The sequence below is a fragment of the Heptranchias perlo genome, chromosome 32 (genome assembly GCF_035084215.1).
Source record: "Heptranchias perlo isolate sHepPer1 chromosome 32, sHepPer1.hap1, whole genome shotgun sequence".
Classification (NCBI taxonomy): Eukaryota; Metazoa; Chordata; class Chondrichthyes; order Hexanchiformes; family Hexanchidae; genus Heptranchias; species Heptranchias perlo.
The window spans coordinates 17823005-17849238 of NC_090356.1; the positions used below are offsets into that span (position 1 = coordinate 17823005).

At 39.2% G+C, this 26234-nt stretch overlaps 1 protein-coding gene across 2 annotated transcripts in view; it reads left to right on the top strand.

Annotated features, from left to right (window-relative positions):
- The window catches only part of capzb (capping actin protein of muscle Z-line subunit beta), an 85200-nt gene that overhangs the window by 41668 nt on the left and 17298 nt on the right, over positions 1-26234 (top strand). For both annotated transcript variants that reach the window (XM_067970512.1, XM_067970513.1), the window contains exons 3-6: positions 9041-9162; positions 15727-15840; positions 21274-21415; positions 23286-23402. In XM_067970512.1, the coding sequence (XP_067826613.1) occupies positions 9041-9162; positions 15727-15840; positions 21274-21415; positions 23286-23402 (495 nt within the window). The remainder of the gene's footprint in view (positions 1-9040; positions 9163-15726; positions 15841-21273; positions 21416-23285; positions 23403-26234) is intronic.

A 26234-nucleotide genomic window follows, 5' to 3' on the forward strand; every position in this document is an offset into this window, starting at 1 on the left:
AGGAGAGATTGAGTAAAATGGGCCTATATTCTCTGGAGTTTAGAAGAATGAGAGGTGATTTCATTGAAACGTGTAAGATTCTGAGGGGGCTTGATGGGGTAGATTCTGAGGTTGTTTCCCCTGGCTGGAGAGTCTAGAACTAGGGGGCCTGGTCTCAGGATAAGGGGTTGTCCATTTAAGATTGAGACGAGGAGGAATTTCTTCACTCGGAGAGTTGTGAATCTTTGGAATTCTCTACCCCAGAGGGCTGTGGATGCTCAGTTGTTGAGCATATTCAAGGCTGAGATTGATTAGATCTTTGGACTCGAGGGGAATCGTGGATATGGGGATTCGGCAGGAAAGTGGAGTTGAGGTTGAAGATCAGTGATGATCTTATTGAATGGCGGAACAGGCTTGGGGGGCCACATGGCCTACTCCTGCTCCTATTTCTTATGTTCTTATGAATTGCCGGGGATACAATTGGGTGCTTCTCTGTACACAATGGCCCGGAAATTGCTCATGAAATAACGGCAAGGCTAACAGGGCTCACTGTTATTTCAGAGCAAATGGAAGAGCAAGTTCCAGCAAATGCACATGCCCAGTCAATTGCAGAAATCTGGAAATTGTTCTACCATTTGTCCAGCTCGTTTGAAAACTGCGTGGAAAGGACATCTTGCTGGCTGAATGAATGGATCGGTGCTAACTTGCTACACTGCCCTAACTAACTTTTAATGGTGTGGTAAGTATAAATGACTGTCAAACAACTTCTGGCACTGAAAATGAACGTTTTTTTATTTATGCATCGTAGAGCCAACAATCTGATGTATAGTATTGTGAATGTTGAATGCTGGATATACCACACCAGAATTAGTGAAATCTACAAAATCATTTACTGTTAGAAAACTCATCAATAAACTTGCCTTTAAGTGAACCTCGAGATAAAGTACTCTTTGAACGTATTCACCTCTAATTCTGATTTCTTTTAAAAATGCTGACAACAATTCAGACAAGCATTACACACAAAAAAAACCTGAGATATTTAAAAATATAATTCAGCTGACAGTAGTTAGGTTAACTTTCATCTAATTTGAGTGTTGTCGAAACTGAAACTTCCTGGAACAAATTACTGGGCTATTGGTGTTAATAACTGCTTCCTCGTGATTACTGATGGGCTCAGCTGAAGAATATGATTTAAATTGGTAAAGGGCTGTAGCACAACAACGGATGTGGAAATGGAGAAGATCCTTTGAGAGAAATAGTATCAGTGAGGTGCAGTCAGTCTTTATTACCAGGTAGGGGAATAGCTAGACTTTTAATTCAGATGATGCGCTAATTGCACATTTGCCCCTTTAAAAACAAGCTGCTTTTTGTTCATCCTCACCAGTCTGAAATATTTTGGTACAATGCAGATCTGCTAGCTATAGCGACCAGTCAGTTGCTTAAAGGGTAAGTTTAAGTCTTAATCTGCAAAGTACTCCAAAATTTAAAACTGCATTTTTATTAATCTTCAGCCACTGGCTAACATAACTCAGATTGCCAGCGATTAGATGAAGCTAAAACAGTCTGATTTTGATATGCCAGTGGCCAGAAAGTACTGCACCAGCAGCGGCTAATCTAGAAGACCCTCTGACATCACCACGTACATACTCTGTCCCATCTATGTTTTGCATGTTGTGATGTTACCAGTTGATATCATGACAGTTAGCTTGCTTATGTGTTGTGGCCAAATTGTCTCAACCAGCTGTGATGGTTGCCAGAGCCCAGCAGCACAATTTTACAGCAAATTCCGGACGGTGGCACTCCTGGGCCAGTCTCACTAAACCCATTCTATAATGTGAAAGTTCCTCTATAATGAAAAAAGACAGATGTAGCAAAATCTGGTTTGACTTTTTTTAAAACAGCATCTATCTTCCCAGTATATCGGAGGGTGTTTTTATTTAAAAAGTGTACTTCCTAGATTTGCCTTCCCCTTTAAAACTGGTATACTGTTGAGATTACACAGTAATCAGGTGGTTAACATTAATTAAAGTAGTATTATTTGGGTAACTAACTGCACTGAAGGGCTCTCATAGAGTGAATAATGGAAGCATTGTTCATAAGACTTTTTAAGAGGATGGCTGTTTTCTTCTTTCCTTACGGCTTTCTTTATGTTTCTTAAATAGTGTTACTTTTTTGCTTGATGAATACAGCATTACCTTTTCCAGCTGCACGCTTCCCAGCACTATTGGATTTGTACCACACAATTTGAACAGCTGAAACTTGCCCTGGAGAATCCTGGTTTGTTTTTTGTTGCAGTGTGGTCCGGATATAAAACTATAGAGCAGGTCATCCTGTATTTCTGATGGCTTTCAGAAATAGAGACAGTCAGGTGAACAGCTAAGCAAAATATCAAAATACTTTACAAATGCAAATGGTTGTACCAGATGTTTGGATGTCTTTGTTACCTTTGCTTATCCAGAACGTAATTTGATATTTGAAACCTGCTGTACTCTTGTCAAGACAGTGCTGTTTTATCAAATTAAACCATCTTGATGACTATTCTGCTAAAATCTGCTGGATTGAAAAATTTTAATTTTCTTCTTGCCGTATACCACTGCATTTCAGTCCTTCCAAAAAGATTTTAACTCCCTAATCTCCCTGCTCAGTGATTGGACTTGTAATATTCCTCATATGGCACCCTCTACACTTGGCTTGCCAAATATAGACCTCCATTGTTGGGACAAAATTTACCCTTCTTTCTCTTCCCTCCTTTCTCTGTGCCCCCACCCCCAAAGAAAGGAACTTCCATTTACTTGGATGAATTTACACGAAACACGGAAAGTTAATATGCAATTAGGAAGGCAAATGGTATGTTGCCCTTTATTGCAAGGGGGTTGGAGTACAAGAGTAAGGAAGTCTTGCTGCAATTGTACAATTGGTGGGCTTTGGTGCGTCCGTACCTGGAGTACTGTGTACAGTTTTGGTTTCCTTACCTAAGGAAGGATATACTTGCCTTTGAAGCGGTGCAACGGAAGGTTAACTAGATTGATTCCTGGGATGAGAGGGTTGGCCTATGATGAGAGAATGGGCCTATACTCTCTGGAGTTTAGAAGAATGAGGGGTGAGCTCATTGAAATATATAAGATTCTGATGGGGCTTGACAGGGTAGATGCTGAGAGGCTGTTTCCCCTGGCTGGGAGTCTAGAACTAGGAGGCATAGTCTCAGGATAAGGGGTCAGCCATTTAGGACTGAGATGAGAAATGTTTTCACTCCGAGGGTTGTGAATCTCTGGATTCTCTACCCCAGAGGGTTGTAGATGCTTAGTTGTTGAGGTACTGGCCAAAATCTTCCAAACATCCTTAGATACGGGGCTGGTGTCAGAGGACTGGAGAATTGCAAATGTTATACCCTTGTTCAAAAAATAGTGCAAGGATAAACCCAGCAACTATAGGCCAGTCAGTTTAAACTCTGGTGGGGAAACTTTTAGAAACGATAATCCGGGACAGAATTAGCAGTCACTTGGACAAGTGTGGATTGATTAGGGAAAGCCAGCACGGATTTGTTAAAGGCAAATCGTGTTTAACTAACTTGATAGAGTTTTTTGATGAGGTAACAGAGAGGGTAGATGAGAGCAATGCAGTTGATGTGGTGTATATGGACTTTCAAAAGGCGTTTGATAAAGGGATGCATAATAGGCTTGTCATCAAGATTGATGCCCATGGAATCAAAGTGGCAGTAGCAGCATAGATACAGAATTGGCAAAGTAACAGGAAGCAGAGAGTAGTGGTGGTTGGTTGTTTTTCGGACTGGAGGGAGGTGTACAGTGGTGTTGCCCGGGGTCGGAACTAGGACCACGGCTTTTCTTGATATATATTAATGACTTGGACTGGGATATAGAGGGCACAATTTCCAAATTTGCAGATGACACAAAACTTGGAAGTGTAGTGAACAGTAAGGAGGATAGTGATAGACTTCAAGAGGATATAGCTAGGCTGGTGGCATGGGCGGACACGTGGCAGATCAAATTTAATGCAGAAAAATGTGAGGTGATACATTTCGGTAGGAGTCTGTGTTTCCTTCTGGGCTGTTCCCGGATAATGAGGGTATTTTAAACCATGTAACCCAGAAAGCCCAAGGTGTTGCTTGGAGTATATGGTTCCCAAAACAGGTGGAGATGGGGGAGGCAGGAGGGAGAGTGTTTGGCCTGCACTAGCCTAAATTTGACTCAAACGATCTGATGAAGGAAATGTTGAAGATTGTTCCTTGTTTTTGGTATTGTATTGAGATACATCTAATACTGTCTAATTTTTACATACATCTGTTGGTCAATTTTTCCATTTCACAAAGTGTATTGAAACAGACTGGCATTATGTTATTCTGGAAATGATAGTCCAGAAACTGCTTGAAAAGGATTACGAAATACCCTTCAGCAATAGTGACCCATATTAAAGGTTCTCAATCTTTTATTCCCTAAATAGGGTTAAAGCATCGTTGAATGTATTAATGTATTTTTTTATCCAGATCAGCTAGAGCAGCTAGTATATGCACTTCCCTCAGAATCCTAACCACCCTATTTTTTAACTAACATAAGATGACCGTGAGAGTGATCCTGATCTTATTTGGTCCTGTCTAGTGAAAGCAATCCACAGGCAGTATGATAAAGTAACTGAAACATTGTATTTATATGCAGTAAAATTAAATTTTATTTTAAGACTCACTAGTTTATTGCAGTCTTGTCAACTTCAAAATACTATGGATGAATGCAGGCTCTGCTAATTTAGTTCATGTTTTGTGTCAGTGCCCCATTTTGTGGAAGGGCTGCACTGCAAATTGTATCTTGCTGAAGGTCCCTCGGGATGGCACTAAGACTAATGTCAGTTTGATTAATAGGATTTTTAACATTCTTCAAAACAGTTGAAATGAAGTTGGAAATTTCATTGTTTACCCCAGCAAAGGATTTAAAGTGCGGAACAATTGTTAAAGCAGAACTTCAGGCAGTGATATTACAGTCAAGTTGCACGTAGGGGTATGGCCATCAAAGCAAATTGCATATGGTACAAACCCCGCGATCCTGAATACATGCTAATTGCATACGGTGCAGTCTCTGATCCTAAATCCATACAGATTGCATACAGTATGAACTCAGATCCTAAATACATAGATTGTATATAGTATGATCTCTAAGCCTAAATATAGATTTAATACAATTTCTGATTCTAAATACGTAGAGATTGTATACGATACGAAGCCTGTGATCTTAAATACATTGCATACAGTAAGAACCGGGTGATCCTAAATACATTGCATCCAGTACAAATTCTGATCCTAAATGCATACAGTGCAAGCTCTCTGATCCTAAATACATACACATTGCATCCAGTAAGAACCGTGTGATCCTAAATACATAGATTGCATCCAGTACAAACTCTGATCCTAAATACTTTCCTTCGGTAACATTCCTTCACAGCTTGACCCCAGCGTTATGACTCCATTCAGAAATCTGGAATACATAGTCTAAATCCCCTAGGTGTATTTTAAATTGCTTTTCAAACAGCTCTGCATACTGTAGCAGCTCATGATGAGACCGTGCAAAGGCATAATAAAAAGTATAGTGGGATATATTTATAAAACACTCGACTGAATGTCCGGTTCTACTTACATCAGATATTAAAACTCCATGCAGCTGTTGTAGGTCCACACAGAATCTCAGGTGTGCTGGAGTGTTGCTACGATGCAGTTTTGCACCCACAATTCTCTATATAATATCATCTCAATGTCAGCCATATTGCTATGCAAAGATGACCAGAAATATTTGACCGGTGAGGGGAAGGGCTTGGTAGCAGGTTGCCACCCTTCTCTGCTGGAGATGGTGGGTCCTGTGGAAAGAGACAAGGAAGCAGGCTGAGTGTGTGAAATATAATATGTAAATTTGTGAAATAAACTACCAGAAAACTTTGTGCCAGCTATTACTCATTGTTTTCCTTTCCACTTCTAGTTATGTTCAATGGAATAATTGTGAAAAAAAATATTTGCTGCCTTTCTTGGAAATTTGGAATGGAAGTATTTTTTGGTTTGGCTAACTTCTGGCAAACCTGAAGTTGTGCTACACAGCATTTTTTTCAGGTTTTTAAAAAAAAAATGTTCCTTACATGACAATACTATGCAGCACAATTCTAGCTGGTTATATTAAATCCAGAACAACTATCAAAAACTCCCCAAATTTCTTTCCACAGAGTGTCTGGAAGGGGACATGGTCAATCCAGATGGTGGTTTTACCCTTTTGCTTTTAGTTTAACCTTCCTATTTTCAGCTACTGTATTGTACTTTGCCTATACAAAAGTGTTTCCACTTAATATATCTGCTGTAAATCTAAATCTGCGATTATCAGTTAGGCAGACACAATCTGATGATTGAGAAGGGAGACACCCACTGAAGAGTTAGTGCAACTACAAGAATGCAATCCTTTGCATTAATGTTTCTCTGATATTTCACAAGATTTATTTGAAGTAGATTTTTTTTAACCTCATGCAAATCTAGAAATGTGACAATCTAATTGAAATTCAAATGTTTTTGTATAGGGATTACAGTATACTGGATATTGCGGGTATGATTACTACGTATAATGCTTTGGTATTGCTGAGTTTCTTGGCTGATAACTTTTTGCTGTTGACTTTAGTTAATTAGTACACAGAAGATTAATGTGTGGAGACTTAAAAACAATTTCTACAACACAATTTCTGTCCCTGCCTTGGACCCTTATTTTCCCAAAATCATTGGCACAGACTGTTTCCTATTTAAGTGAATGTGCTACATTTTTCTTTACTTTTTTAATACGTTTCTGGCCTGCCTTATGTTGCCATCTGTGTCACTCCACAGCTTCATCAAGTTCACACCAGTAAATTGAGCCAAAAAGTTGACAAGTAATTATAAATTGAACACTGAAATTTTGTTGTGTGTGTTCAAATAGAATACATGCCTGGGGCTGGTGGTTTATAGAACATAAATCAAGTGCATTGTGCCTGCCGCAACTCGGTGATGTGGCTGGCAGTCCTTGGGTTGGTTTTCTATTAACTGCCAGTTTGCTGTTGGGCTACTGAGGGAGAAGTTTGGGTGTGTGGTGCATCGTCAGTGTAATGGGATTTAAAGTAGCTGTAGTTTGGGGAAGTGCAATACTCATGCCCACCTCCAGTTGAGACCAAATAAATTATTTTCATAGTAAATATGTTAGAATTTCATGTACAGGATTCTTTGAGATTCACATGTAACAGTGTTCTTTCTGAATAGCAAAGTATTTTTGTTTTTAAAAAGCCCATCTGTTGCTATGGGTTCAGGGTGATGTGTACATACTAGTTCTGGTGCACATCCCTGATCCTGGAAGCACGAAGTGAACCCATAGCTGTTATGACAAAAGTGCCAGACTCTAATGAATAGTGAAGATTGGGACAACTCATTACAGCAGAGGATGAAAACATGAACTTGAATCACAGCTTACTATTCTCAACCACCAAAACACAAATCTAATTTCTAAGTTACATGGAATCTTTACTTCATTGTACCCAGAAAATATAAACACAGCAAAAGTAGGCTGGAAGGTAGTTCAGGATAAGTCCCATGCAACAATGCACAGTCTCAAGTATAATGAATTGAAAGGACAAATTAAAACCAACCTCAGGAAAGAAGAAAGAACTTACGTAGCACTTTATCATATCCTGACTATGTCCTAAAACATTTCACACCCAATGAATTACTTCTTGAGTGTAGTCACTGCTATATAGGTAAATAAGGCAGCCAACTGCAAGGTCACACAAACAGCAAATGTGATGAATGACCCGTTTAAGTTGTTTTTGATGGTGTTGATTAAGCACTCTGACAGTGCTGCATTCCTGTGCTGCACTGAAATGTCAGCCTAGATGGAGTGAAAGTTCATCAAAATTTGGTCCTCCATTCCTGGCCCAGTGGCTGTCCAGCATGTCAACAGCAACTTCCACATAAGCTGCACCTCAAGCACACTGCAACCGACCCAGATAAAGCCCTGAGGGCACCACCATGCTGGTCAGACTCTGCCACTCTTGATACAGTCCCGAGGGTTGCCCATAAACCCAGCCACTTAGTAAAGCTTACTCGCTACTACAGTGTACCATGTAGACTTTATACCATGAATGTAATGTGTGTAACTATGTTGTATGCAAGAAGAAATTGCAATTGAGAAAAAGCACATTCTGTTCCTCTGAACAATGTAAATAGAGCTTTTGGCGCATTATTGTAATTTGTGTTTGGGAAAAGAAATGTATCTTCTCCATACCATACCTTTGATACATTGTTGGTGTCCATTAAGCGTGATGAGTTCAAAATTGAAGAAATAACTATTGAGCCTGCAATTTTCTTCATGATTTAAAATCTTCTCCATTACAAATGGATGTGATTTTGCAGATGTTGACAGCAAGAAACTCTGTTGTAAAGGTTCCAAAATATAATGCATTAAATAATTTGAAAATTGTAAAATAGAAAAAGGCATCTTTAATATGATTTTAAAATAAAGTTTGGAATCCAATTTTTTTTGTCTATGTAAAGCAACCCATATAAAATTGTCTCAGGAAAAGAACAGTTATCTCTTGGCTAGTATACAATGTTTCCTCCTTGTATACTATTTAGTGTTCCTCTTCCCTTTGTAGATACCATACACAAAGCAGGAAAATGGAGTGACTGCACAACCCCGGAGTGTGTGACATCTTATCTTGTGGTTGCAGCAGAGCCTGAGATCCCTGCTGTGTTTGGCCTGCTGTGATCATTCAAGTAGCTAAACATGACTTTTGTCATAAACATTTGGGTGGTTCTAATGGGACCTTTCTGAAAGTAGGAGCCTGTTCAATTTTACATTTGCAAGTATATGTATTAAGCGTTTTTCAGAGAGAATTGTATTTTTCATTACTTGTGATGGTTTTAAAAGATGAGGAAACAGTTCATTGCTGTTTTTAAAACTATTATCAATCCTATTGAGTTCATGAAATGTAAAATGGAAAGTCTATGCCATACCTTGTTAAAATTGTTTCTAATGTGTTCTGCTTGATTTTTTGCAAACAGGTTCCATCTCTCTGTGAAGACCTATTATCATCAGTAGATCAGCCGCTAAAGATCGCCAGGGATAAAGTAGTGGGAAAGGATTACTTACTTTGTGACTATAATAGAGATGGTGACTCATACAGGTGAGATAATTGTACTGGAAAAAAATCCTGTAGACATTTTGTTAACCAAATTACCAGCACAAACTTTGCAGTAGTTAACATGTTGGTACTTAACTCAGGTTTACAATTTGCGCCCCTACTTCATTCCCAGGTAATCCTGCCCTTGAAGCCCTGAGAACTCCGCTGCTATTTGCACTTGCATTTCTCACTCACTGATTTATCCTGTTTGAATTTGGTCGGCCTGAATGTTTGGAAAGGAATGATTTTTGCACTGTTGCCTCATTGGTGGATGAATCGTGAATCAGAATGCCAAGGTCTTTTAGTATCAGCAACTTGAGATATATGCAGACTAATGGAAACATTAATTTAAACTTCATATGTGGACCTCAGGCTCCACAGCGTGCACCTATGTGACCCATAGTTTGAATACCCCTAGCTTAATTTCTTAACTACATTATTCCATTTTGAAGCCATTTGGAACAGTTCATATCTCAATGCAAATATAGTCGGTAGGAAGCCCTATTTCAGCTTTTCTTGTTATTGATTCCTCTGTGATACTTTCTTACTTGAGTACGAAAGAAAAGAAAAAGTGAGAGTGCTACCACTGAGCCAAGGCTGATACTAAGTAAGGGGGATGGGATATGTGCCCTGGACATACACATGATGAAAATTGCGGTTTACCGTGCTCATTGGATAAATGTATTCACAGGCAAGTCATTTGGAGCTACTCCCTTACCTGCATGGATAACGTCATGTTCAGCAAAAAGCTCTGATCACCAATTGATTATACTTGATATAGGGGTATTTGCAGCCCAAGGTATCTTGCTCTGGTTTCAAATGCCTGGTCTTCCACTAGGCTTGTAGGTAACACTCTTGAAGTTCTTCTTTATAGAGAAATAACTCTGTAGTTGATTATATGTAGGTCAGAAGAGGCTCAGGCATGTGGTTAGTTATCTCTGATCCAGAGAATGGCAAGGTTCCTTTTGTGACAGGAGGGAAGGTTTCATACTAGGGTTAAAAAGAGCTGCTTTCATTACTTTTCTGATTGAACAGCACTGGATACTGGTACTGCTGGCAATGGACAAAATCAATTATGCACAAGATTCTTACTTGTTCCACTTAACTTGTCACTCGAGTAACAGGTGGTGGATTGCACATTTAAAGAAGCAGGCGTATAGTACTTTATTTGGCTTTCTGATAACCTGGTGAACTCCTTGATGTATAGATGAAATGGAAAAAAATATCTGCACGTTTCATTTCTTTAAAAGCTTCATCTAGTTTTAATGGCTTTTCAAAATGTTGCAGCTTTAGTTTTGTCGTTCATATTTTGATTTTTAAAAATGTTAATTTTTGAATTGACATGGAGTGTCCAGTAATATGGCTCAAGATGGCTAAATCAGGGATTCTGGAATTAATCCATACTGCTTTTAGGATGCAATGGAATATTCTACTCTTTACATATGGATCACTTTACATTCCTAAAGATTTGTAAGTGTAAGGGACATCTCTGGATATTAAAACAACCTTTTCTTAAATTCTGCTATTTATATTCAGTACTGACGCACTATCTAACACAATATCTGGGACAGGATCTAGTTTCTGAAAGAAATACATTTGGGGCTTCAGATTTCTCATGTTTTCTTCTGAGTTTTACACAGGCTTTCTTTCCAGAATTTCTTTTTTTAAATGAAATCCTTATGGGGAAACTGGTGCCAGCTACACAGTTTGAAATCGTTAGCTTCAACAAAAAGCATTCTCTGTGGAAATAATACACTTTCCTTCTAGTCACAGTGGCGAGGGCCATGTGGCTTTCTGTTGCACACATAAAATGCACTTTAACTTGTTAACCTAGTTTTAATCCCATACTAGCTCTCTATACATATACATATATAACGTCTCTCACTCTCACTCATGTATGTGTATAATGTTTGTAGAATGTTTCCTGAAGTTGAGTAGCTCCAGATAAGCTTGCAGACTGGTCTGAAGTTGTATTCCCTGTTAAAAATGTATGGATACATTCCAGGATGGCGGCAGCTCTTCCCTGTTGCCAGCATCGCTAGAATGATGGAGACCTGAAATGGTGGGTCTCTGTAACTACAAATTAAAAAGCCTTTTTAAAAGTCAATATAACATGTGCAAAGGAAACCCATATGGTCCAAGCCATTCTGTTTTGGGGGGGGGGGGAAGGGAAGCAAAGCAGAATATAGTCAGTAACAAATATATTCTTCCTGCGTGGTCCTGGGAGGAAAGGAGGAAGGAAATTGAATAAAAAGCAATCCCCCTTGACTTTCCATGGATTCAAGTTATAACCCGTACACACTGTGATTTGCATTTGTAAGTTCTGTTTTTGGGCCGTGTTGCGTTGAGACCAAGGCAGATAGGCATCGCTGTGACCTGACGCCAATGCAGCTTGTTATTCTTGAGTTGATTTAGTTGTAATTATTGAATATGGAATGCTTGGCATCTATTGTTGCTATGGCAATTAGAGCACTTGATGTATTTTGCAAATTAAAATGTGCAACATATCCTTACATGATATGCTGGGAGACTGAAGATCACCTGTTCTTAATCTGAAAGAACATTTGCCAGAATTTAATGTCTATAAATTTTAATGCTCACTGTGCAATGTGTGGCGTTTGGAAGCACTAATGTTCACCAAATGGCTTCAGTAAGAGATGTAATTTTCCCAAAAAAATGTATTCGTTTAGAGATGCTAAAATGGAAAACATGAATTTAATTTAAAGTAATTTTGTCTCATTTTATATCTACTGTACCCAGGGAAAGGGCAGGTGGCATTATGTTCTACTCTTCTGGCAGTGCTGTTCCAAAGCCACCTGTTAGGTGTGCAGGCAGAACCCAGGCTCTTGTTACCATTTTCCCCTCTGCCCCAGCCACCACCAAAACTCTCTGTTAGAGCTCTACTTTGAGGAAAAACAATGGGAATGTCTTTAAAGTGCTTCTGATAAGAGTCTACTTCCCAAGAAACCAACACCCCATGTTTGTTAGACGTAGACTGATTTACTTGTTACACACAATTTGATGGTTTAAAACCCAAGCTCTTCTCTCTTTTTTCCCCCCCACCCCCTCAAAAAAAAACTTTTCTCTTCCTCTTGGGAAAAGCAGCTTAAAATATTTTGTACCAATCCTATGTCAGCCATGTCTATACAATGCATGTTGGGACAGAAATGTAATGGCACAGAATTCAAAATTAATAATGACTTTTTCAAAACCTTGTTCTGGTCAGAGACTAGATTTCTTCTCTGAGCAACGCTAAGTAGCCTTGATAGACACTAAAGAATCTAAGGGCATGTTAGGGCCTTTCAAAAACTTCTCAAAGCACTTCACATACAATGAATTACTATTGAAGCGCAGTGACACTCATGCAGACAGCAGTAGCAGCCCACTAATAGTGGAGATGAATGACCAGTTAATGTTTTGATGTTTGTTGAGGGAGGAATGTTAACCAGGGCACAGGGAGAACTCCCACTCCTCTGCAAAAAGTGTTACAGGGTACTTAAGGCACACCAGAATAGGTGCCTCAGTTTAACCTGCCATCCTATGGATGGCAGCTCTTGACAATGCATCACTCCCTTGGTCTTGTACTGGAATTTCAGCCATGGCCATGTGCTTAAGTCTGTGGAATGGCACCTGAACCTGGAGCTTTCTAGCACAGAGGTGAGAGTGCTGCTAACTGAGGAAGCTGAGGTTTTTTTGGGAAAGGAAAAAGAACCTTAAGTTGTGCATCTTTAATCATACTGGCAACTCATATTTAGTTTCCGATGGGCCAAACGAATAAATGTATCGTGACTTGCTTGAGAGTAAGTTTATAATAGTTGTGGAAAAAATGACTTTGGCAGCCAGGGGGTGAAGGGAAAATATTTCCAGCAGATAGTCTCTAAGTTTATGCAGCAAGTTGCCAACTTGAGTATGGATGAGGCTGTTTGGATACATTCTTGAGGTATCTGAATAACATGGTGATAGATTAATCAAAAACAAATTAATTGAATCTTTGGCAAGGAAAGCCCCAGTTTCAGAGCATATGGCAGGTTTCTGGGCTGCTGCAAGCCTGTCCATGTTAATGCTGTTACATCACTTTTCAAATAAATTTCAATATTTAAAAAACCTCATGCAGTGACCTTTCATTCCAGTCTTAGTCTCTGAAGCAAATCTTCCATTGGAACTCCAATTTGCATCTTTTTCCGATTTCAAAAGAAAAACTGATAGCCAGCAGTGATCCTGGTACAGCGGGGTCTAATGTGTTAAGTTTACCAGGGTTTTCAACTTGTGCTTATGTGCCTGTGCTTGCTGTGCAAATCTTTCACTCACTGCAGTCACTTACATCTGTGTTTAATATTTTGTGTCCTTTTTCTTGTCCTTTATAGTACGACCGTAAAAATAAACAAGCTTTATGCCATGTAAACATGGATGAAGTCTGCCAATTTTTTAAAAATGCAACTTTTTTTAACCACTTTGTTTTTAAATCAGTCTACAATAGTTCTTTATTTAAAATGTTTGAGATTTTATTTCTAAATACAAAGTGAGTATTATCTGAAAACTGAAGGTTTGCTCTAACGGCATTTTGGTGGGTCAAAATATAACAGCAGTGTAACTTCAGATATTTTGAAGATGTTATGAAAATACTTTCATTTTTGAGAAATGAAATACATACATATTAATACTAACCGTATATAGGGCACATCATTGTATAAGGTAACAAAAGATAGTGGATCAAAATTGAAAAAGCCTAGGTGATTAAAGGTCAGAAGTATCTTAGAAGTATGACAGTAGTTAGAAAGGCAAATAATAAAATGTTGGGATGTGGAAGCAGATCTGTGGAATATTTAAGTCCAAGGAAGTGAAACTAACACTTTATAAAAGCATCAGTAAGACCACCCATGGTGTATTGTGGCCAGGGATAGTTGCTATGCTTAAGAGAAGTCAGTGGAACCATTTAAAGAACTGCAGCAAAGATAATTCTGTATTTAAAATGATCAAGCTATGTTGAGGACCAAGGAAATTAAATTCATTGAAGAAAAAAGGCTAAGGGACATGATTCCAATTGTTAAAATGAAGACAGTCAATGGGCTAAGTGTGGAGAGATGTATAGTGCAAACTGAGGATAGAAGAAGCAAGGACAGGAATATAATGAAACAATTGGCCAGATTTTCTGTAAAGAATAACTTATAACTCCAATCATGGTAAATATTGTCAAAGAGCTAGGATGCCCACTGCATCTTCTGTCCCTTCAAAAAACTAGGTTACTTTGTACAGGTTCAATAAAGTGATAAACAAATAAAACCATTGGTGGGATATTAAACACAAACAACAGTTAGCACCTCACAATACATACAACATTAATTTTCAGATAATATTGATGTGGTACTTGTTTCAAATGCCCGTTATGAGATTTTACTTCTGAAGAGCTATCATGGCCTGACTTAAAAACATAAAAGTTAAAAACAAATCTATTTGCCCAGCTACTTGTGGCAAATTCTTGGAAAGATCGAGTCTCTGGTGGCAAATACATAATTGCTACTTACAGAACTCTATACATCTCTATCCATAACAGTGTGATGAATAGTAACTGAGCACTAGACAATTCTTAGGTTATAAGGATATTTTCCCCTTTGAGGGTCAAGCAATTTATTTGAATAAGTCAAGCTAACAAAATGTTAATACTCAACACCTTAATAAACAATGAGATAATGGTTTGTAGTAGTCTGCATACTTTAGCACTGACAGTAATTGGAAAATACATTTTCACCTGCTTCCTCATACTAGGAGGGTGTAAATAATTAATCCCAAGATCTAAAAGAATCCTTTAGCAGTGAATCAGGCTAGCTGTATCTGAGCAGCCATTTTAATTTTCAGGAAAGTACTTGGATCCATTTAAAAGACATATGAGAGATACATACCTAACAAGAAGAAAATTCTATTTGTCACATACACATCCTAGAAAACCAAATTAGAGGAACATTGTTTAATAGATAGGGAAGGAATAAAGTACTTCACTGGAAAGTGTGTGTAAACTTTTTTTTAGAACTTTACTCTGAGGAGAGATTTCAATTTGTGTCCATCAAAAAGCAGTCTGCTAGAGATCTGTCACTTCAGGTCCCCAAGCAGAGAGGACTGGCTCAGGTGACTCATCTGAGTCAATCCCTGGTTTAACATTAAAACCTAAAAAGCATTAGACTATGGCCAGCCATTAGTGACTGGTCTCCACAAAAGTGCCCATTAACATGAAGAAACTGATGCTAATTGCAAATCATTGTGCAAAAGTACTCTTAAAAGATACTGATCACACCACTCCTGGTGAGGGCACTAGTCAGTTTTGCTTGCAGTTACAGATGACCCAAATGATCTCTAGGAGATAGCTGAATGCAAATGTCAGTCAAGCTTCCATTCACCTCCTGTCCTAGTAGATGGCTACGGAATTAAACAGGCAGCCTACTCTAAACTTATTTTATGCAATCAAACAACTGTATATTTGCAGATTTACTGGATAGTACACAGTTTGTTTTTTGAAGTAAGTGACATGTCCACAAGAAGCTTTGTTTTTGATTGCTGTGCTGCTTTCTTTCTTAGGTCGCCCTGGAGTAATAAATATGATCCTCCTCTGGAAGATGGTGCCATGCCATCAGCTCGCCTGCGAAAACTGGAAATTGAAGCCAACAAAGCATTTGATCAGTACAGAGACCTGTAAGTCCAATATCCAGTTAAATTTTATATAGTTTTCTGCACCACGTTTAATCCAGTAGCTCTGAATTTAAAGATAGACATTTTGTCTATTGAAAACTTTGTATTAAATCTCATGGGCTTTTTAAAATCTCATTTTGGAACAGTGTCATTTGGCCCACTTGTCTTATGTTGAAATAATCCTCAGATTGCTGTTGAATTAAGCTTGGTGAGTTGCTGCAGTGCATCCTGTAGATAACTACATACTGTAGCCACAGTGCACTGGTGGTAAAGGGGTGGATATTGAGTTCAGTGGGATAGGGACCGATGAATTGGACTGCTTCCTCGTGGATGGTGTGGAGCTTCTTGAATAATGTTGTGGCTGCACCCTTGCAGGTGAGTGGTGAGTATTCCATCCCACTCCTGACTTGAGCTTTGTACATGTGGTTAGGCTTTGTGAGATGAAGAGGTGAGCCATTCATTGCAGAGTACTTAGCCTCTGCCCTACTCTTGTGGCCATAATGTTGAAATGGCTGGCCCAGAGAAATATCTGGTCAGTGGTAACACCCAAGATATTGGTGGGGGATTTTGCCATGGCGGTGCCGTTGGAGGGGAGGTGGCTGGACCTTTCCTTGTCAGATGGTCATTGTCTGGCATTTATGGCAAAAATGTTACTTGTCATTAGATTCTGTCAAGATCCTGCTGTAGGTTGGCATGTGCCACCTCATTATCAGAGGCGTTGTGAATGAAGCTAAGCATTGTGGAATTGTCAGTGAACAGCCCCACTTCTGACCTTGTGACAGATGGGCCTTGATTTAACACCTCATCCAAAAAAAAATCTCTGATAATGCAACACTTCCTTAATACTGCTGAGTGTCAGCCTAGAATATGTGCTCATGTCCTGGAGTGGGGCATGAATGTGCAAACTTCTTACTCAGGCGAATGCTACCAACTGAGTCAAGCTAGCACTTCTAAGGTTTTCTGCAGTCACTGAATATCCAACAGCTTGGAAACTATCTTCAGAAAAATATAATAGAAATTGAAATGTTGATTGCTATCCAGGGGGTATTTTATTCAAACCTAAACTGATTTGTGTCAGCAAAAGGATTGCAAAGTAAGTAAGAACAGACTTTGTGTCGTCTAATATATAGTTTGCATATTTTACAAGTAACAGGGCTTGTCTATAAAAACTGAAAATTGCTCTGCCCTCGAGTAGATTTTTTTGTATTGAAGTAAATTTTTGGTTTTGTTTCAGCAAAATCTGGCATTTGACAAAGCACCGCTATTATGTTATAGAATATTATACATTTAAGATGTGCTGTATCCTGCCAGTATTCTCCCTAGAGTTTAATGCATAACAGATTTTTGCATTTCTATGCGATGCTGCATGCTTTCCATGGCTTATTCACCGAGCAGTTATTGTATAAAATGAAATATTTTTGAAGTATTAACTTGATCTGTTTATAGCAGGCCAATTATTTCCTTAATTTTGGAATGGATCCTTGCTGTCACCAGACTACATAGAATCATAGGTTACAGCACGGAAGGTGGCCATTTGGCCCATCGACTCCGTGCCAGCTGTATGCAAGAGCAATCCAGCCACTCCCACTTCCCTGCCCTACCCCATAGCCCTGCAAATTTTTTCCTTTCAAGTACTTATCCAGTTCCCTTTTGAAAGCCATGATTGAATCTGCCTCCATCACCCTCTCTGGCAGTGCATTCCAGATCCTAACCACTCGCTGTGTAAAAACAGTTTTTCTCATTTCACCTTTGGTTCTTTGGCCAATCACCTTAAATCTATGTCCTCTGGTTCTTGACCCTTCTGCCAATGGGAACAGTTTCTCTCTCTCTCTCCTGTCTCGACCCTTCATGATTTTGAATCCCTCTATCAAATCTCCTCTCAACCTTCTCTGATCCAAGGAGAACAACCCAAGCTTCTCCAGTCTATCCACATAACTAAAGTCCCTCACCCCTGGAATCATTCTAGTAAATCTCTTCTACATCCTTTCTAAGGCGATCACATCTTTCCTAAAGTGCGGTGCCCAGAACTGGGGACACTACCTAGCTGTGGCTAAACCAGTATTTTATAAAGGTTCATCATGACTTCCTTGCTGTTGTACTCTCTGCCTCTTTTTATAAAGCCCAGGATTTCGTATACTTTCTTAACCTCTTTCACAACCTGTCCTGCCCACCTTCAACGATTTGTGTACCTATATCCCCAAATCTCTCTGTTCCTGTACCCCTTTTAGAATTGTGTCCTCTAGTTTGTATTGCCTCTCCTCATTCTTCTTATTGAAATGTATCACGTCGCATTTTTCTGCGTTAAATTTCATTTGCCGCGTGTCCACCCATGCCACCAGCCTGTCCATACCCTCTTGAAGTCTTTCACTATCCTCCTTACTGTTCACAACACTTCCAAGTTTTGTGTCATCTGCAAATTTGGAAATTGTGCCCTCTACATCCAAGTCATTAATATATATCAAGAAAAGCAGTGGTCCTAGTACCAACCCCTGGGGAACACCATTGTACACCTCCATCCAGTCCGAAAAACAACCATTCACCACAATTCTCTGCTTCCTGTTACTTAGCCAATTCTGTATCCATGCTGCTACTGCATCTTTTATTCTATGGGCTTCAATCTTGATGACAAGCCTATTATGCGGCCTTTTATCAAATGTCTTTTGAAAGTCCATATACACCACATCAACCGACTTGCCTTTATCTACCCTCTCTGTTACCTCATCAAAAAACTCTATCAAGTTAGTTAAACACGATTTGCCTTTAACAAATCCGTGCTGGCTTTCCCTATCAATCCACACTTGTCCAAGTGACTGTTAATTCTGTCCCAGATTATCATTTCTAGAAGTTTCCCCACCACCAAGGTTAAACTGACTGGCCTATGGTTGCTGGGTTTATCCTTACATCCTTGTTCAAAAAAGGGTATAACATTTGCAATTCTCCAGTCCTCCGGCACCACCCCCGTATCTAAGGATCAATAATTGCGTGGATGGAAGTGCCAGTATTTTCCAGCAGATGTACAATAATTTGGTGTGGGTGTAGGAGGGAGAGAGAGACACACCTGTATTTATCTTATTCATTTATTCTCAGGATGTGGATGTTGCTAGCAAGGCAGCATTTATTGCGCATCCCTAGTTGCCTTTGAGAATGAGGTGATGGGTCTTCTGGAACTGCTGTAGTCTGTGTGATAAAGGTGCTCCTTCATCACATGGACGATGCTGTTAGATAGGGAATTATAGCATTTTGACCTAGCGACAATGAAAGAACTGAGATTTGTCCAAGTCAGGATGGTGTGTTACTGGGGAGGTGGGGGGTGGGATACATGGAGATGATGGTGTTCCCATGCACCTGTATGTATGTGTATATAGTGCATCTTCACCCCAGATACATGGTGCTCGGATCATTGCAATGAATCTTTTGCCCGGTGACCCCTAAGATGCATTCCATTGTCCCAGGGGGCGAAGTCGAACAGAAGGTCTTAAGTTGATGATCTTGAGAGGCAAAGCATTTTGAATGCATTGTGGTTATCAGGGCCCCATTGGTGATGCAAGTTTTTTTTTAAACCTATTATAGATTGAGTGGACCAGTTCCAGACTTTCACATTTCTCAGCCAAGCCCTGTTTTCAATAGCCCCTCAGCACGGCCTTATTCTGTATTATGAGATCTAAAAATATACAGTCAACCTAAAAAAATTTTCAAAAACTAGCTAATTATGGCTTGTTCTATACAAAGGCAGAAACTATGCCTTTGTAGCCTCTTGTGTTTAAAAACTTTAAGAAACTCTCATGTTAATAAACAGTATCACACTTGCCACCAACAGCTGCTTCATATTTAGTGGATTTTGTCTTTGTTTAATTTCTGAGCATTTCCATTTCAAGTGCCACATTGATCTGACACTGTTTGGTCCCATGTTATTCATAAACTGCTGTTGACCTTTATATACTCACTTCCACAATCATTTTGATGCACATTAAATTACAATTCTGAAGTTGCCATTGCTTCTCATGTATTGGTGTTTGCACTGTATTTGGCATTTATTGTATTAGATGCCTTGTGGAAATTGAGTGATCCCATCAGATGTCCAGAGGACATTAATTATCTGTAATGGCACACACCTCAAAAAGCTGAGTTAGTACTACGGACATTCCTAATAATGTTAAATTTCAGGTTTTTAAAATGGATTCAGACTGTTGACTACTCTCATAAGCCGAGCTGGCATTCCCGATAAACCAGAGCGTGCTTTTGTCTGTGCAATATCTAGATAAATTAGTGAAACCTGGAGTCAAACCAAGAACCCTGGTCACTGTACTCCACCTTACTGGAATATATCACATGCTGCCACATCATCTCCTATACGTCAAAAGGTGAAGAATGTATACTCAATCTGACTGCAGTTCTGGATATAAACAAACAGACAAATTTGTGTAACATTAAACAGGTAAATGAACAATACGCAGTACAAATAGTATATTTACAGTAATTACAAACTTTGGTGTTCTCTTCAAAATGTCAAAGTAACAAAGATGCTTCTACTACGCTAACTCTCAACATAAAATTGACCCTTGAAATGCAGTCAACCCTCTGATTAGTTTCATACCCCTGACAGCCTCAGATTGACTGCTTTCTGGTTGCATGACAGCCAAGATATATTTCCAAATTTCTTTGTAGATATCCCACAACAAAGGGAATTAAAAGCGGTTTTCCTCACAACTGCATTTTGGTGGTTAGACATTCATAGGATTCAAAACAGCACCTGCTTACATAAATGCAGCCGGCAAATGTAGACTGTGAACAGCCCCACAGGATGCATGTAATTGAATGGAATGGCTCGACCCATTGAGCCGTTCCAAACACTTAGAATGATCTGAGAGACATGTCCCAATCCAAGACCAAAGGCCATCTCTTAGTTAGAGGCACAATCCAATTGATAAAGCAATTCAATAAATAACTAATCATTGACAAAAGTTATTTTTGTCACATTCTGCATTGTTTTAAAATCGATTTTGAAAAATTAATTCTCGGAGGCACTTTGATTTCAGACTGTTTATTGGCGATCATAACAGAATATTTCAAAAATAGAAGGGTTCCATTTGAAACATGATCTTGTCCTTTTTCAGATGCTGAATTACTAGTTGTGTATTGTCAGCATTTTCTTGTTTCATTTCAGAAATGGTATTGAATTCTTAAAACTGCCAGTGAAAACGCTCAGTATAAAAATTCATGAAAAGATTTCTCTATGGAAATGACTGTCACTACGTTGTGGGGAATGTACTGAATTATACAGTTCAGAAAATTGAACATGGGAGCCTTATGTTTATGCAATTGACTGATAAAGCTGAGGCTTAGAATATTCAATGTCTAAAATTTTAAAAAAAACCTGTGTTCTGAAGGCAGCCCTGATCTTCATGTATAACTTTTAAATTTCCCTGTGACTGGCAGATATTTTGAAGGAGGAGTCTCTTCTGTCTACCTCTGGGATTTAGACCACGGTTTTGCCGGTGTGATACTCATCAAGAAAGCTGGTGATGGATCAAAAAAGATCAAAGGCTGCTGGGACTCCATACATGTGGTGGAAGTTCAGGTACACCCTCAAGGGAAACTGGTAGATGCTGGTTACAACTGGTTACATTTACAAAGTATTCGAATATAACTCAAGGCATGCTGTGTAATTCAAGGTACAGAGTTTAAAAATTGTGTAGACTGCTAGCTGTCATCTAAATCTAACTTCTGTGCCACGATGTGTATTCACATCAAAAGTGTCCCACCAACAGCAGGCTTGCAGTACTGCTGCCATCGCGCATTATAATACAAAGTGCTTCTCGTGTCCTGACCACAGACCTGAAAACAAATACCCCTTTCTATTGCCCCCCCAACAGGAGACTGGAAGCACATGGACAGTGTAGCATGCAGAGTGATGGTTGCAGATCTCTGCCTGAGCATCACTCTTCCGAAGCTATGGCAAAGTTAAAATGTTGTTTGAAACTGTTCAAAAACTTTGTGAAAGATATAGCAGATTGGCTTCTTTGCCATGTAAGATACTGCAAAGTGGTCCATTTTGCTAACTAGGAATATGCACAAAAAATCTAATATTTACCTGAATAAGTATCATCACCAAGCTATCAATTTGTCATCTTGGCATACCATCGCAGCCTCTTGTACGTGGTATTAATATGGTTTCCCAACACTACCTAGGCCCTTTAAACGTATCCAAGCTGCATAGTCACTACTTTTTGTCTACTTCACAGCTTTGCTTTAAAATCTGCACAAAGTGTACAGACCATAACCTTTAGAACCGTAGAGAAACAAAACCTCTAAAGGATATGGTGTGCTAACACAAGACTCCTGTGAAATTGTCCAAGTTAAATAGGAACAGGACTAGGACTTTCAGCCTGTTCCGTTATTCAGTCAGATCATGGGTGATCTGTATCTCAACTCCATTTAACCACCTTTGATCCATATCCCTTGATACCCTTACCTAACAAAAATCTGTCAATCTCAGTCTTGAAAGTTTAAATTGACCCAGCATCCACAGCCATCCAGATTTCCACTACCCTTTGTATGAAAAAGTGCTTCCTGATTTCACTCCTAAATGGCTTAGCTCTAATTTTAAGATTTTGCCCCCTTGTTCTGGGTTTTCCCCACCAGAGGAAATAGTTTTTCTCTATCTACAATATCGAATCCTTTTGTTGTTTTAAATAATTCAATTAGATCACCCCTCAACCTTCTACACTCAAGGGAATACAAACCAGATTTATGCAATCCATATCCATCCTCATAATTTAACCCTTTAAGCCCTGGTATCATTCTAGTGAAACTGCGCTGTACCCCTTCCAAGGCCAATATATCCTTCCTGCGGTTTGATGCCCAAAACTAAACGTGTATTCCAGATGGGGTCTGAAAAGGCTCTATACAGAATATACGAAGTATAACTTTCTCCCCTTTGTATTCCAACACCCTTGAGATAAAGGCCAACATTCCATTAGTCTTTTTTCACTACTTTTTGTATCCGTCCATCAGTGATCTGTGTACATGGACACTCAAATCCCCTTGATCCGCCACAGTTCCTAGTTTCTCACTATTAAGAAAATACTCTGATTTGTCTTTCTTGGATCCAAAGTGGATGGCCTCACACTTCCCACATTGAACTCCATTTGCCACAGTTTTACCCTCTCACTTAGTTTCTCTAGTCCGTTTGTAACTTCCTGCTCCCATCTGCACAATTTACTGTGCCTCCTAACTTAATATCATTTGCAAACTTGGATGTACAACTCTCTCTCTCTTCCTTCATCCATTCTTCTCTTAAAAGATACAATTGTCTCTGTCTCAATTACTCCCTGTAGCAAAGCATTCCATGCTCGAACAAATCAAAAAAAAAAAATAAATGCAGTGTATATATAGAAAATACCTGTTTGAATTTGTGATGGATAGTTCTTATTTAACTCCATTTCTAGGAGAAATCGAGTGGACGTACTGCTCACTACAAGCTGACCTCCACAGTTATGCTTTGGCTACAAACAAACAAAGCTGGCTCTGGCACAATGAACCTTGGTGGCAGTCTGACCAGACAGGTATTGTAGCATGCTTCTGCCTCTCTGGATTAATGCTTTTATCGTTCTAAACAGAAAAGGTTGTCAATCTTGAAGTTTCTCCTCCTTTCTCCACAGAAAATAGTTACACTATAACCTTTTATTAAGTGGGTTTGGTCAACTGAAATAAGATATACATGAGCTATTGCCTCTAGCTGTTCTGTATTACCTGACAGAAAATTAGCAATGCAGAACATTCCTGTACCTGTGCTGCTTTGCTGAAGAATAGCTCAAGTAGGTGAGAGTTGAAGGGGGAGGGGGGGATTTCTTTTTACATAAAATGCAAATTATATGTTCTGTTGATTTGGCTGTGACTGCAGGGACTGTTTAAATGATTTGTTTAGGTCTCTAGTTTACCATTGGCAGTGTGCTTGTTGGGAGAAATGTTTGGCACCTAATATATCTCTGGGGAGTGGCTGAAGGAATAACATCTGTTGGCTTAAAGATTGAGCACGTTCTGTTATGCCCATAAATGGAATGGAAACAGTTGTGCCAAAGTTGGATCTTCTGAGCTGAATATTGCAGTCTGTGGTATTAACATATACTTGTACAGGCAGACTGATGTAGATAAACATATACTTGTACAGGCAGACTAAATCAGTGATCACTATATTCAGTAATTTTGGTCGGACTCCACCTCGTTGATTTGAAGTTACACAACGACATTTTCAATGAGATCTGAGAAGATTTTCTGTTGAACTACTTCGGTCCAAGTGTACAGCTAATAATATGTATAATGTAGCATGCATATTAAATTAAGAATTGGGTTGAAAAACATGCCTATCGGTAATGTATAAAATACATCTGAAATTTGCTTTGACAATTTCCAACACCTTTAAGTTTTTTTTCAATTGTACAGTCATATTTTTAACTGCATGAATAGCTGGTCTCACTGTAGTCTTGAAATAATTGGTGATTGTGCATTTATATTGGCAAACTGCACAATGCTCTTCATCTTTTAGCATGTACTAGGATAATGGCAAAGGATTCAAGTTTGTAAGTAGGCAACATATAAGGGTTTGTAATCCTAGGGAATCAGAGAGCCAAGTATATGGTTCTTTGAAACTTCAAACTGAGTGAATGAGCTTTGTAGAAAGATAGCTTGCTGCTGGTAGTTACTGAAGTTGAATGATTGTCCATAACAGTAAATAGTCGCTTGTATTGACTTTCCATATACATGCAATCAGCTATTTTCACAATGTGGCTCCTTTGTAGCTGACTTGAGAAAGGCAGTGAATTGTACGTAGAGGTAGGTGATGCAAAGCAGCATGTCCAAGTATTACGTTGATGTTTCTTCACTCTGCTGTGGAGTAGTGCAAATGGGTCGAGGCCTGTGATTTTCCCACAATGTCCTGATTTTCACTGTGATTAGTGTAGAGGAGAAACAGATCTTTTCTCTGAAGAGATAGGATTGCCAGGCATCACCCCAGGCTGCTCTTGTGTACCTTCCAGTGACCACCTGATGGCAAAGGACAGGACGAAAAGAAAAATGTCGATGGTTGTATATACATTATGTTCTCATCCGCATTTCAGTTTACATTCAGAAGTGCTTTGAGATCAGAACAAACCGATGCTTTTCAGGGTAAACCTAACATGCAGTTAGAATCACACAGCACAGAAACTTGAATCCTTTGCCATTTATCCCAGTACAGCCATTCGGCCCATTGTGCCTGTGCCGGCTCTTTGTAAGAGCTATCCAATGAGTCCCACTCCCCTGCAGATTTTTTCCTTTTCAAGTATATATCTACTTTCCTTTTGAAAGTTACCATTGAAACTGCTTCCACCACTCTTTCAGGCAATGCATTCCTGATCATAACTTGCTGTGTCAAAAAAATTCTCCTCATCTCCCCTCCCCGCCCCCCCCCCCCCCCCCCCGGTTCTTTTGCCAGTTATCTTACCAACCCACCTGCCAGCGGAAACAGTTTCTTGCTATCTACTCTATCAAAACCCTTCATAGTTTTGAACACCTCTATTAAATCTCCCCTTAATCTTCTCTGCCCTAGGGCGAACAATCCCAGCTTCTTTAGTCTCTCCTTCATCTCTGGTACTGTTCTAGTAAATCTCCTCTGCACCCTCCAAGGCTTTGACCTTCCTAAAGTATGGTGCCCAGAATTGGACACTACTCCAGCTGAGGCCTAACCAGTGATTTATAAAAGATTAGCATAACCACCTTATTTTTTGGGCACTATGCCTCTATTTATAAAGCCCAGGATCCCATGTGATTTTTTTTTTAAACAGTCATATCAAATTGCCCTTCTTCCTTCAAAGATGTGTGTTTGTGAACCCCCAGGTGTCTCTGTTCCTGCACTCCCTTTTAAATTGTTTTTTCTTTTGTCACAAACATTTTTGCAATTAAATGTCACTTTTGAAGTGTGTTCAAATTTCAAACAACTATTTATAATCTGTGTAATTTGTAATTAAAAAAATTTCCACATGCTTTTACCGTAGTCTCCTATACCTTGAGTTTTGGGAATGCAAATGCATCCATGCCAGTATTTGAAAAATCTGAATGTGTGTGGGGCTTCAGCAGAACTATTTGATTGGAAGGTTTTTTTTGAAGTCTGGAAATTAAAACACAAAGCTTTGAACATTTTTTCAGATTCTTCCCGAAAGGCTGAATGTGCGCTGTCCAGATTTAATTTAAGCAATTGCAAGGTGCGGAGTAGGTTAGACTGCAAAGTGGCTGCTAGGAGCCATCACCCACATAGTCCAAGTAGCATGGAACTGCTTCTTTAGCTTCTTCAATTTGTCAGTAATGTTAGATATTAAATGTTGTGTGACATCAATGAAGATAAATGAAAGTAGCGGAAACGG